The sequence below is a fragment of the Agelaius phoeniceus genome, chromosome 18, assembly GCF_051311805.1.
Source record: "Agelaius phoeniceus isolate bAgePho1 chromosome 18, bAgePho1.hap1, whole genome shotgun sequence".
Classification (NCBI taxonomy): domain Eukaryota; kingdom Metazoa; phylum Chordata; class Aves; order Passeriformes; family Icteridae; genus Agelaius; species Agelaius phoeniceus.
The window spans coordinates 12287494-12300681 of record NC_135282.1 but is presented as its reverse complement, the minus strand read 5'-3'; the positions used below and the strand labels follow the sequence as shown (position 1 = coordinate 12300681).

General features: G+C 55.8%; 1 protein-coding gene across 4 annotated transcripts in view; it reads left to right on the top strand.

Annotated features, from left to right (window-relative positions):
* Positions 1 to 13188, top strand: part of NOS1 (nitric oxide synthase 1) — an 87405-nt gene that overhangs the window by 62566 nt on the left and 11651 nt on the right. For all 4 annotated transcript variants that reach the window (XM_077187580.1, XM_077187579.1, XM_077187578.1 and 1 more), the window contains exons 14-23: positions 1896 to 2040; positions 2321 to 2425; positions 2788 to 2846; positions 6831 to 6947; positions 7517 to 7691; positions 8039 to 8177; positions 9539 to 9617; positions 10735 to 10928; positions 11776 to 11945; positions 12165 to 12375. In XM_077187580.1, the coding sequence (XP_077043695.1) occupies positions 1896 to 2040; positions 2321 to 2425; positions 2788 to 2846; positions 6831 to 6947; positions 7517 to 7691; positions 8039 to 8177; positions 9539 to 9617; positions 10735 to 10928; positions 11776 to 11945; positions 12165 to 12375 (1394 nt within the window). The remainder of the gene's footprint in view (positions 1 to 1895; positions 2041 to 2320; positions 2426 to 2787; positions 2847 to 6830; positions 6948 to 7516; positions 7692 to 8038; positions 8178 to 9538; positions 9618 to 10734; positions 10929 to 11775; positions 11946 to 12164; positions 12376 to 13188) is intronic.

Sequence of the window (13188 nt, the reverse complement as noted above, 5' to 3'; positions counted from 1 at the left end):
TTATCAGCTGAAGAAGAGGCAGCCTGAGCCCAGAGCCTTGAGCATGATTTGGTGCCTGCTCAGACTCAAAAATCTGGCCAGATCTGAGCCTCCAGACCTGCAGTCCCTGCCCTGGGGACAGGGGCCAGAACTGCACTGAGAGTGGTGATGCAGCAGCAAACAGAAATGTTCCTGAGGCTGACCCTGCCAGGGGCAGGCAGGATAAACCAGCCTGCAGGAGTTTCTACCTCTTCTTCCCTCTTTTTGTCCTCCCTAAATGATTCCCCAAAGCCAGAGTATTCCTGGGCAGGAGGGGCAGGGGGAAGCTGGGCTCCTCCTGCCCGGTGTGACCACTCCAGTGTCGCAGACATCTTTTATGAAAAATCTTTTCTTTAGGATTTTTCCTCCTGAGAAGCTGAGAGGCCTCAGGAACAAAATGTAAACCATGATTATCTGCTGCTGTGGAATGCAACAGGTGCATCTGGGATTGGTCTCATAGAGTTGTTTGTAATTAATGGCCAATCACAGCCCAGCTGGCTCAGGCTCTTTGTCTGAGCCACAAACTTTTGTTATCATTCTTTTCTATTCTTAGCTTAGCTAGATTTCTGATGAAACTTTTTTTTCTATTTTAGTATAGTTTTGATAAGCTTGATTTATTATTTTATATATATCATAAAATAAGAAATCAAGCCTTCTGAAACATGGAGTCAGATCCTCATCTCTTCCCTCAACATAAGACCCCTGTGAACACAGTCACACCCCAGCTGCAGCCTCTGTTCCCCACAGCTCCTCTAAAGGGGCTGCAGGAGCCCTGCTGAACTCAAAAACCCGGGGCAAGGGCTGTCAGAGTGAATCAGGCAGCCCTTCCTGCTGCAGAGGCCAGAGATGCTTTGTGCTCCCTCAGACTCCCTAAAATCACCTTTCCCTGCTGCAACAGCAGCCTAAATCCAGACCTGATGGATTTCTGCTTTTCTGGTGGCCCCATTTAAAAGCTTGGTGGTCCACTTAGTAAAAAAAAAATGTTTGGCATGTAGGAAAACCAGTGTTGATGTGCTATAAATGTCCCTAAAACAACAAACCCTCAATCCCTGTCCCCATCACAGTGCTCCCAGTGGTGCCACAGCCAAGGAATCAGCATTCCTGGTGCTGCATCACCTGGGCCAGGGTTGGAGAGAGGCTGGGGACCCCCAGGGCCCCTCTGTGTGCCTGAGCCAGGGGGAAACCTGGAGGAAAAGCCCCCAGGCATGGCTGAGGCACGGGAAAGAGCCAGCTGGGCACAAGGCTGGGGTAAATGTGCCACCCCCGGCCTGCTCCTCCCAGGGAAGGTCGCCAGAGTGCAAATCACAGGCACTGGGACAGCTGGGTGTGACCTGGGTGTCCCCAGGCTCTGTGTGCAGCAGGGCTGGGTTGGATTTAAGGGATGGAGGAGCTGCTGTTCCTCCTGTAGCTCCAGCTCTGGTTGGTTCCAGCTTTCTCTTCTCTTCTCTTCTCTTCTCTTCTCTTCTCTTCTCTTCTCTTCTCTTCTCTTCTCTTCCTTTCCCTTCCCTTCCCTTCCCTTCCCTTCCCTTCCCTTCCCTTCCCTTCCCTTCCCTTCCCTTCCCTTCCCTTCTTTTTTATTTTCCCTGCCTCTGATCCTTCTCCTGCTCCTGTGCCCCTGCAGAAACACCACCTCCATGCCTGGTTTAGCATTTTCCTCCTTCACCCCATCCAGGTATTTGAGCTCTGTTCAAGCTCCCCCATCTCCTCTTCCTCTCTGACAAATCGAGCTCTTCCAGGCTTCTCTGTTTGCCATGTGACAACCAAAAAATTGATGCTGCAGCTTTGTAAGGCTGCTGATTTAATAGGAAATAAAAAGGTCTGGCCTAGAGGGATGGGTCAGGTCCAAGTTCTGACTGGGATTTATTCCTGCTTCCCAGGGCTGTGAAGTTCTCAGCCAAGCTGATGGGCCAAGCCATGGCCAAGAGAGTCAAGGCCACCATCCTGTATGCCACAGAAACAGGGAAGTCCCAGGTCTATGCAAAAACCCTCTGTGAGATCTTCAAACACGCCTTTGATGCCAAGGTATTGCTCCTGACACGTGCTGGGTGTGAGATCATGGTGTGAAAACAGCTGCCAGGGGCCTTCAGGGTGTGCCCCTGTGGGTCTGGGGTGGAGGAAAATCCCTGATTTCCTGCCCTGATTGCAGCTGTGGCCCCTGGGGTGGCAGCCCCAGGGCTGGCCCTGTCCCTCCGGGCTCCTGTTCCCACCCTCCCCATGCAGAGGTCCCAGCAGGGACGTGCTGTCCCCATCCCCAGCCTGCCCAGGAGGCTCCCAGCTCTCTGTGCCCTCTCTGTGCCCCCAGGTGATGGCCATGGATGAGTATGATGTGGTGCACCTGGAGCACGAGACCATGGTCCTGGTGGTCACCAGCACCTTCGGCAACGGGGACCCCCCTGAGAACGGAGAGGTAGGACAGCAGGGGACAGCAGGGACAGCAGGGGACAGCAGGGGACAGGACCAGGAATGTCCCCTTTTGGCTCAGACTGAGCTGGAAGGACCCAAAACAGGTCCAGGTGCTGCAGCTGCCTCCAGGCTGCTCTGGAGCAGGGACATCTCCTGGTTCCATGCCATGACACAGCCACTGGTCCAATGTTCAGTTCGTGCTGTGTGACCCCAGCAGTGTCACACAGAAGGTGACAGTGCCCTGGCTGGGGGGCTGTGAGCTGGGCAGCGAGCAGGGAGCAGAGCCACAGCCCAGGCTGAGCTCAGGGCTTGGTTTCCTGCAAAACCTGGCAAAACTGATGGCCTTTTTTTGTTCTTTTTCTGTAGAAATTTGGCTGTGCATTAATGGAGATGAAGAATCCCAACTCCAACCTGGAGGAGAGGAAGTAAGAGCACCCCAACCCCTTCCCCTCCCACTCCAACCCTTTCCCCTCCCAGTCCAAACCCCAGCATGCAGGACAGGTTTCCCTGCCTTCATCCTCTCACAGGGGAGTGGGAAATCCTCGGGCAGATCTCACATTTGCAAATATCCAGGAATGGGACCTGCCTGGAGACCCAGGGAATGGAGAGATTGGAGGTCCCAGGGAGGACAAAAACCCAGAGTCAGGGGTGCCTGTGGATCCCAGCTTGTAATTCCCTGGGGTGACACTTCAAAGCTTCTCTCTTCATCTTGAAGAGGCAGGAATCTGTGAAAACAACATATAAAAGTAGGAATTTTCCCAAAATCATCAATTCTGAGAGCCAGGGCCTGTCCAGGAGGCACCAAAATAGTAAGAGTTGGAGGTAGAAGGGAGTTCCCAGCCTTGCAGATGTAGGTGGGGGAGGGCTGGAGAACCAGATTTAGCTCCATGCATGGTGTGAAAAGATTTCTAGGGAAAATAAGAGCTGTGATAATCCTGTGATGTTTGTAACCGGTACCTAGGAGACAGAATGTGGGATTGTAGAAAATCCCCCTTCAGGGGAGGATGAGCTTTGTGCAGATCCCAGGGGGGGAAGGAAGGGAGGGCTCTGACAATGATCATTTGGGGTCTCCTCTAATTTTAGCTGTGAAGAATAAAATATTTCCCTGAACTGGGTCACTGCTGTGCCCTGGAATATCTCCTGAGCTGACAACTGGCACAGGGCTGCTCCTTAATTCAGGAGGGATCCAGGGCAATTCCAGCACCCTGGCTCAGGGCAGTGTCACCAGGGTGGTGACAAACACAGGGACCAGTCTGTGCTGGGATGGCCCTGTCCCCAGGCTGGTGACAAACACACAGGGACCAGTCTGTGCTGGGATGGCCCTGGCTCCAGAGGGGTGACAAACACAGGGACCAGTCTGTGCTGGGATGGCCCTGTCCCCAGGATGGTGACAAACACACAGGGACCAGTCTGTGCTGGGATGGCCCTGGCTCCAGAGGGGTGACAAACACAGGGACCAGTCTGTGCTGGGATGGCCCTGTCCCCAGGATGGTGACAAACACACAGGGACCAGTCTGTGCTGGGATGGCCCTGGCTCCAGAGGGGTGACAAACACACAGGGACCAGTCTGTGCTGGGATGGCCCTGTCCCCAGGATGGTGACAAACACACAGGGACCAGTCTGTGCTGGGATGGCCCTGGCTCCAGAGGGGTGACAAACACAGGGACCAGTCTGTGCTGGGATGGCCCTGTCCCCAGGATGGTGACAAACACACAGGGACCAGTCTGTGCTGGGATGGCCCTGGCTCCAGGCTGGTGACAAACACACAGGGACCAGTCTGTGCTGGGATGGCCCTGTCCCCAGGCTGGTGACAAACACACAGGGACCAGTCTGTCTATGATGGCCCTGTCCCCAGGCTGGTGACAAACACACAGGGACCAGTCTGTGGCTCTCCAGAGCTGGCCCTGCTGATGGATCCCTGCAGGGCTGCCCAGCTGAAAACCCAGCAGGCTCCTCATGGCCTCGTGCCTCAATGGGGACAGTGACAGAGCAGGCTGCCCTGGAGGGGTGAGGATGGAGAAGGAGCATTCCACACATGGTTCTCATCCCAAGGATCTTCTCCTTGGGTGCAGAGGTGCTGCCCATGGCTGGTCAGGCAGATTTGAGGAGGTTAAAGCCCCTGAGCTCGGTGTTTGCTTGTCCCAGACACCTCCAAGTGTGATTTAAGGACTGGTGGGAGTTTCTAAGAGCCAGGCAGGGACACCCTGCACTGTCCCAGGCTGCTCCAAGGCCCATCCAGCCTGGCCTTGGACACTTTCAGGGATCCAGGGATCCACAGCTTCTCTTTTCGGGATTGCCCCAACCAATATCCAGGAGCTTGCTAGCATCAAGCACACAAAAAACCTTTTGCAATGAGAAAAGGAGACCTGGAGGAGGCAGTGGGGGGAAGAGGGACAGTGTCAGCCTGGTTAAAGGCACCTGGAGAGAGCAGCTCCTGCCCATGCAGCCCTGAGGGATCCCAGCTCCCCAGGGAATGCTGAGACCCCTCAGGGCAGGGTGGCCTTAGTGTGACAGTGTCACAGGAGCCTGTCAGGGCTCTCTGCCCACAGCCCTGAGGCTGTGCTGGGCTTGGTATTTGGCTCCTCATGTCTTACAGCAAGGGTTTCCCAAGGGTTTTCCAAAGCATTCCTATTCCAAACCTGCTGTTGAAGTGCAGCCCATCCATCCCACACCACAGGGACCTTCTCATTCCAGCTGCTGTCCCAGCCTTGGGCCCAGCACCCAGCTGGGCAATTTGGGCTTTGTGTTCCTCTAATCCAGAGGGTTCTGCTGCCCTGAACAGAGCCTGGGTTGCAGAAAATCCCCCACACTGCAAGATGAGCTGGGAGCACCTCAGAGGCCGGGGAGGGAGGGCCCCTAACCCGGGATAACCCAGGGGAGGCCATGGCCAGGGCCAGCAGAGTGGAGGAGCAGAAAAGCGTGGAGGTCTGGGGAGAGGGGGGAGGCTGGGGGGCAGAGGTGGCACTGGGGCCCTGTGACCCGGCTGTCACTGTCAGAGGTGGCCCTGGCTGTCCCTGCCAGAGGTGGCACTGTGACCCGGCTGTCACTGTCAGAGGTGGGCCTGGCTGTCCCTGCCAGAGGTGGCACTGTGACCCGGCTGTCCCTGCCAGAGGTGGCCCTGGCTGTCCCTGCCAGAGGTGGCACTGTGACCCGGCTGTCACTGTCAGAGGTGGGCCTGGCTGTCCCTGCCAGAGGTGGCACTGTGACCCGGCTGTCCCTGCCAGAGGTGGCCCTGGCTGTCCCTGCCAGAGGTGGCACTGTGACCCGGCTGTCACTGTCAGAGGTGGGCCTGGGGCCCTGTGACCCGGCTGTCCCTGACTCAGGCCGTGCTCTCCCATGCTGTGCTGTTCCATGCCACGCCGTGCCGCGCCGGCTGCAGGAGCCGTGCCATGCCATGCCATGCCGTGCTGTGCCGTCTGTGCCGGGCCATGCCGGGCCGGGCCGTGCCATGCCCTGCCGGGCCATGCCGGACCATGCATGCCATGCCGTGCCATGCCATGCCATTCCGGGCCGTGCCGTGCTGTGCCGGACCATGCCATGCCGTGCCATGCCATGCCGGGCCATGCCGTGCCATGCTGGGCAGGGCTGTGCCGTGCTGGGCAGGGCCGTGCCGTGCCGGCTGCAGGAGCTGTGCTGTGCCATGCCGTACCATGCCATGCCGTGCCGTGCTGTGCCATGCCATGCCATGCCATGCTGGGCCATGCTGTGCCATGCCAGGCCATGCCGTTCTGGGCCATGCCATGCCATGCCGTGCCATGCCATGCCATGCCATGCCGGGCCATGCCATGCTGTGCCATGCCATGCCGGGCCATGCTGTTCCGGGCCGGGCCGTGCCGGCTGCAGGAGCTGTGCCGTGACTCATGCACACAGCGCTGCTCACTGCTCACTGCTCTGCCTGTAAATTTAGAAACTCTTGTGCGGAGCAATTTTGGGAGATGGCTCAATTCAGAAATACTTCTGCTGTTGTCAGATTTTATTTTTTTTTCTCGGCTCCCCTTCCCCCTCCTCACCCCTTCTTCTCTCACTCTGGTTTTTGTTTTGTTTTTTTTTTAATTTCCCACTTCCTATGAATGAAAGAACCCTCAGAATATCTCTTCAGACACACACACCCGACCTTGTGTGCTGCCAGGGAAGGGCAGGTAAAGCCCAAGGTCCTGGCAGCTCTGTGTCACTGTGGTGGCCAGCACCACAATGGGAGGTGACCAGGACCTCATGGAGCATCCCTGCTCCAGCTGGGGATGCTCAGGGGTTGCTATGGCTCTACCCCCCGGAGGGAGCACATTCCTCTGCTCTTCCCGCACTGCCTGCTGGTGGAATCATGAGCCCTGAGCTCTGCTTTGGAGCCCCTCTGTGAGCCCCAAGCCAGGGGGTGCCCCCAGTGTGAGCCTGGCTGCTGTTGTTGCCCACAGGAGCTACAAGGTCCGGTTCAACAGCGTCTCCTCCTACTCGGACGCACGGAAATCCTCCAGCGATGGCCCTGACCCCAGGGACAACTTCGAGAGCACGGGGCCCCTGGCAAACGTCAGGTAAAGGGACAGGGCAGGAGCCAGTGCTGCACAGACCCCACCTCACCCCGAGGTGTTGGGGCGATGTGCAGACCCCTCCAGGCTGCTGTGGGTGGTGGTGGGACAGGAGGGGCCAGCTGTGCTCTGGCAAATTTAAAATATCCTTTTTCCTGTCATGTTTCTGTGAGACCTGCTTCTGAACTGAAGTAATCCAGATCAGTAGCTGCGATTTTTAAAACTTAATAGCTATATCTGGATGAAGCTTTTGAACTTGACCTGTCATTTGCTGACTTGCTACCCAGACATGTGGTCTCCAGTGCAGCACAAACTGCAAATTTTCACCAAAGCCACACATCAAGTGAATTCTGAGAATAAATTGTTCATATAGTAAGTGAAAACAGCTGCATTGTGGTGAGTCACCCCACTGCACACTGAGGTTGAAAACTGCTCATCACCTTGTGTGCTGAGAGAATTGTGAGCCCTACAATTTAGGGACCACATTAATAAACTCTGGTGTCTTCTGGTGGGATTACCTTCCCCCTCAGGGTCCCTCCCAGCTGAGCAGCCACAGCTGAGCCGTCTTTGCGCAGGTTCTCCGTGTTTGGGCTGGGCTCCAGGGCTTACCCCCACTTCTGCGCCTTCGCCCGCGCCGTGGACACGCTCCTGGAGGAGCTGGGGGGAGAGAGGATCCTCCGCATGGGAGAGGGGGATGAGCTCTGTGGCCAGGAGGAATCCTTCAGGACCTGGGCCAAGAAGGTCTTCAAGGTAACCTGGGGCTGCAGGGAGGAGCAGGGGGGAGAAGGACGGAGCTTGGAACTGGATCCGAACCCAGCCTCCCCTTCCTGGCCCCGGGACACTCCAGCACCGCCCCAGCCCACAGTAAAGAGGGTGGAGCTGATGCTCTGCTTTGTGCTGGCCACCCAAAGGTCACCAATGTGTTGAATCCCTGCATCATCCCAGATAGGTGGGAAGGAGAGCACCACCAGGAGAGCCATGGCCATGGCCACTGGTACAGCCCCGCGCTGCTGGGGGCTCCTTGTCCGTGTGGGCTGGGTGAGGGGGTCAGCGGGGCTGGGCTGAGGGGGTGCCTGAGGGCCTGGTGGGTGCTGCAGGCAGCGTGTGACGTGTTCTGCGTGGGGGACGACGTGAACATCGAGAAAGCCAACAACTCCCTGATCAGCAACGACCGCAGCTGGAAGAGGAGCAAGTTCCGCCTGACCTACGTGGCTGAGGCCCCGGAGCTCACACAAGGTACAGGCCTGGGGGGCTCTGCCTGTGGGGAACATGGGCAACACACAGGGGTAGAGGGGCCAAACCCCTTTTTTTTGTCTCTGTTGAATTCCCAGTGTTTCAGCCCTGCCTTTCCCCCCATCCCATGCCCAAGGAGCAGCCCCAGGCCCCTCAGGCCAGTCCTGTCTGTGTCTGTAACAGAGATGCTTGGACCTGATCTGCTCTCCCTTGTCCTGACCCTGTTTCTTTGTCTCTGTTAAATCCCCAGTGTTTCAGCCCTGCCTTTCCCCCCCATCCCATGCCCAAGGAACAACCCCAGGCCCCTCAGGCTGGTCCTGTAACAGAGATGTTTGGGCATGATCTGCTCATGACCCCTTTTTTTGTCTCTGTTAAATCCCCAGTGTTTCAGCCCTGCCTTTCCCCCCATCCCATGCCCAAGGAGCAGCCTCAGGCCCTTCAGGCCAATCCCTGTCTGTGTCTGTAACAGAGATGTTTGGGCATGGTCTGCTCCGATGTTGCAGTGTGTTTTTATTTTGCAGGTTATTGTTTGATTCGTTGTTTGGTAGTTTTTTAGGCTTTTTTCCCCCCTGCTTTTAGAGTGACACAGACTTTCTTTGTTATTCAATTGAGCTAGGTGTCAGTTTATCTCTTTGCTACTTAGCTACATTTCTACCAAGTGTCAAACCCCTTGCTCCCACATCCAGTTGTTAAACCCCTCCTGTCCCAAGCAGTTTTCCTCCCTTGTATTCCCTTGCCCTTGTGTTCCACCCCCAGCCCTCCTCCTGACCCCAATTTTGTCTCTGTTAAATCCCCAGTGTTTCAGCCCTGCCTTTCCCCCCATCCCATGCCCAAGGAACAGCCCCAGGCCCCTCAGGCCGGTCCTGTCTGTGTCTGTAACAGAGATGTTTGGGCATGATCTGCTCTCCCTCCTCCTGACCCCGTTTTTTGAAGCAAGGAGCTGGAAAATTGGGATCTTTCCAGGCTTATTTTGTCCAAGGCTGCTCCGTGGAGCATTGTGGAGCAAAGGCAGGTCCAGCCCATGGACACCTGGCCCCTCAGCATGGCTCCTGCAGCTCCTGCAGCACCAGCTCAGCCCTGCCCAAACCCAGGCGCTCTCCTGCCAGCCAGGTGGCACTGGCAGCAAGAGGAGCTGTGGGCAGTGTGAGGGCACTGCCCTGAGTGTCACAGGGGTGGTTTTGGAATCTTCTGTCACTGAAAAAATGTGTTTGGGTCACCCCTGGGGTTCCTGATCCCTTGGGCTCACAGGAGGGAGGTCAAACCCCTGTGGTCAGCTCTGGTCTGAGGGGCTGAACCCACAATGATCCTACAGAAGCCTTGGCCATGCTCTGCTGAATCCCTTCCCTGACTCTTTTCCTCCTCAGGACTGTACAGCATCCACAAAAAACGTGTCTATGCAGCCCGGCTCCTCACACGCCAGAACCTGCAGAGCCCCAAGTCCAGGTAGGAGATGCAGCTGAGCTGGGAGCTGGACACACACCTGGGGCACCCAGAACAGTGCTACAAACAGCCCTTGAGCCCTGGATGTCTGGGGAATCCACCTTTGTGCTGGCCATGAGTCAGCCTGGAAGGCAGTGGGGGTGTTCCTACCCTCCATGCATGGCGGAATTCCTGCTGGTCCCTCCCTCAGCCCATGGGATGGGGAGCTGGCTGGAGGGGTATGGGAACCCAGAACATCCCCCTGGCTGTCCTGAGCAGCCAAAACCCCTGCTAGGGGGCTCAGAAGCCCTGGCACAGAGCCCAAAACACCTGTGGGTTTGATTATGACCCATGGAGCAAATCACCAACCTTAGATGAAGATCTGCCATGACAAATTAGGTAGAATAATAGTGAAGTTATCACGGGATGAAAAGTAGATTTTAGGGTTTTGGTATGGGGGTTCAGGAGGCAAGATGGAGGGATCTGGGTGTGTCCAGCCTTTCTCCTTCTTCTTGGCCTCCATCTTCTGCTGTGATGGTGGCACTTTGGGATTGATTCAGAGTAGAAGCTCACTGTCTGACACAGGTGATAGGTATTGGAAAGGAATTGTAAACATTGTACAGGTAGTTTTTACAGGCAGGCAGAGTGCCTGGAACTGTCCTGCTGGATGGACCTCAGCAGGGCAGGAGAAAATTTTTTATAGATAAGAAACAATGAACAACCTTGAGCCTGAGAAATGAAGAGCCCTGACTCCTTCTTCAAGCACCGGGCTGGGAAAAGAGACTTTCAAACTTTTCTTGGGGTCACTCTGACCAGCTAAAGATCCTGACAGAGGAGCAGCAAAGGAAGGATAAAATTGCTGAGCAAGAGGTTCAATTGGTTTCCCCCTTTTAAAAAGTCCCTGAGGGTGAGTCAGGGTGTGCTGCAGTGTCCCTTCTCCCTGCTGTGACCTTGGTGACACGGCCACCACAGCTTGGACGTGCCACCACCCCTTCCCAGTGCACCAGCAGCTCCTGAGGCCAGGGCTCAGCCTCTCCCTGAAAGATCTCTGGGGGCTTTCCCAAAGATCATCCCAAAGTCAGTGATTTTGGGGAAGGATCCCCCAAACCACTTTTTCCTGCTTTTGCTCCTCGCCCTGCAGCCGCCTGACGATTTTCCTGCGCCTGCACACCAACGGGCACCAGGAGCTGCAGTACCAGCCCGGGGACCACCTGGGCGTCTTCCCGGGCAACCACGAGGACTTGGTCAATGCCCTCATCGACAGGCTTGAGGATGCCCCTCCAACCAACCAGCTGGTGAAGGTGGAGCTGCTGGAGGAGAGGAGCACGGCTCTAGGTAACCAGGGAGCACAGGTGGCCTCTCTCCTCCTGTCCCTGAAGTTCTTGTAGCTCCTCAGGGAGGTGGGTGGCCCCAGGAAAATTATGTTCATCTGCCTGCTGTGTTTGTGTGGATCAGGAGCTCCTCTTTCATCCCTGCCCTGCCCAGAGCCATTGCTTGTCTGCACTTGGGATGTGGAGCAAGGGTTTGAAGGGTGTGACAGTGGTCACAGGGGACCAAGGATGAGGGAAGAGATGAGGATCTGACTCCATGTTTCAGAAGGCTGATTTATTATTTTATGATATATATTATATTAAAACTATACTAAAAGAATAGAAGAAAGGATTTCATCAGAAGGCTGGCTAAGAATAGAAAAAGAATAATAACAAAAGCTTGTGACTGATTGAGACAGTCCAGACAGCTGGACCGTGATTGGTCATTAATTAGAAACAACCAACATGGGCCAATCACAGATCCACCTGTTGCATTCCAAAGCAGCAGATAATCAATGTTTACATTTTGTTCCTGAGGCCTCTCAGCTTCTCAGGAGAAAAAATCCTAAGGAAAGGATTTTTCATAAAAGATGTTTGTGACAGAAGGGTGGGCAGGGTCCTGGGGAAGATTTTCCATGGCAAAACTAAAGGTGTTTATATTCCCTTAGAAAGGGCAATGTCTAGGACTGGGAAGAAGAATTAAGGGATGTGGAGGGGCCATCCCAACACTGGATTTCAGGGATTTCCTGATTCCCTGCCTGAGATGGAAAACCCTAATCCAGTGTCTCAGAGGGGGATAAGAACCAGGATTTGCCCACCTTGGCCCTGCTGCTCAGCTGATGCCAGGCTCATGCTGGATTCCCTCCTGGCAGGTGTCATCAGTAACTGGACAGACGAGAACCGTGTCCCACCCTGCACCATCTTCCAGGCCTTCAAGTACTACCTGGACATCACCACCCCTCCCACCCCGCTGCTGCTGCAGCAGTTTGCTCTGCTGGCCACCAGTGACAAGGAGAAGAAACGTCTGCAGGTGCTCAGCAAGGTAAAGAGCCCAAGCCCCAGGTTCTGCAAGGGCCTGGGGGCAATCACAGCCCAGCCAGGGCATTTCCATCCCACACTGTGCTTAGGCTGTCTCCAGCCCTGAGCAGGGCTCATGGTGCCTTCACTGCCCCCCTCTCCAGCTTTGCCACGGACCTCGTGGGATATCAGCTGGAAAAGGTGGATCCTGCAGCTCTCTCCTCCCTCCCTCTCTCTTTCCCAGGGCTTGCAGGAGTACGAGGAGTGGAAGTGGTCCAAGAACCCCACAATTGTGGAGGTGCTGGAGGAGTTCCCCTCGGTGCAGATGCCCTCCACGCTGCTGCTGACCCAGCTGCCCCTCCTGCAGCCTCGCTACTACTCCATCAGCTCATCCCCAGAGATGTACCCAGGGGAGGTGCACCTCACCGTGGCTGTGGTGTCCTACCGCACCCGAGGTACCGCCCCAGGGCTGGGCTCTGGGGGAAACAGCACAGGGGCAGCCACAGCAGACCTCGGGCAGGGAGATGTGCCTTGGAGGCCCTTCTGCCTGCTGCAAGAGTAGATTCCCCCAAACCACTGCTGGCCCATGGCATGGAGAGCAGCAGTGACACAGAGGTGACACTTCTGGAGTGGTGTCTTGGTTTGAATAGCCAGGTGTTTGCTAAGGAAGGCAGGAGACTGCCCTGAAATGGAAAATGTAAACCTCCTGTGTCTGAATTATTATAAATTTAAAATTAAGGGTAAAGATAGGGGAGTAGGAATAACAGTTCTTTACTAGGAAAATTAAAAATACAAATGCAATACAAAGAACAAAAAAACCCAACACTGCCAGAGTCAGACCATGCCCTGTCCCCTGTGTGTCAGGGGGGTGGCACAGCCCCATCCCATGGGGGCTCAGCCCTCCTGCAGTGCCAGCTGTGGCTCTGCTGGAGCAGGGATCCTGCACAAGGGGGGAGTTTTCCTCTGCAGCTCCAGGGCTGCTGCAGATGGGCCTGGGCTCCCTCTGGCCATGCAGGGCAGCAGAAGCTGCTCCTCTGGCAATGCCCTGGGCAAAGGCTGCTGGGCTGTGCCAGGCTCACATTGGATCCAGGTAGGAATGCTTGGCTCCTGCCCTGGGCAATGCAGCATCTCCCCATGGGATGCTGGAATTGGATCAGCCCTGCAGGGACACTCAGTGGCCATGGACAGCAGAGATCTCCTGCAGGGAGGATTGGCTGTGGGAGAGATAAAGGAAAAACTGCCCCATGGACAGCAGAGAACTGCCCCAG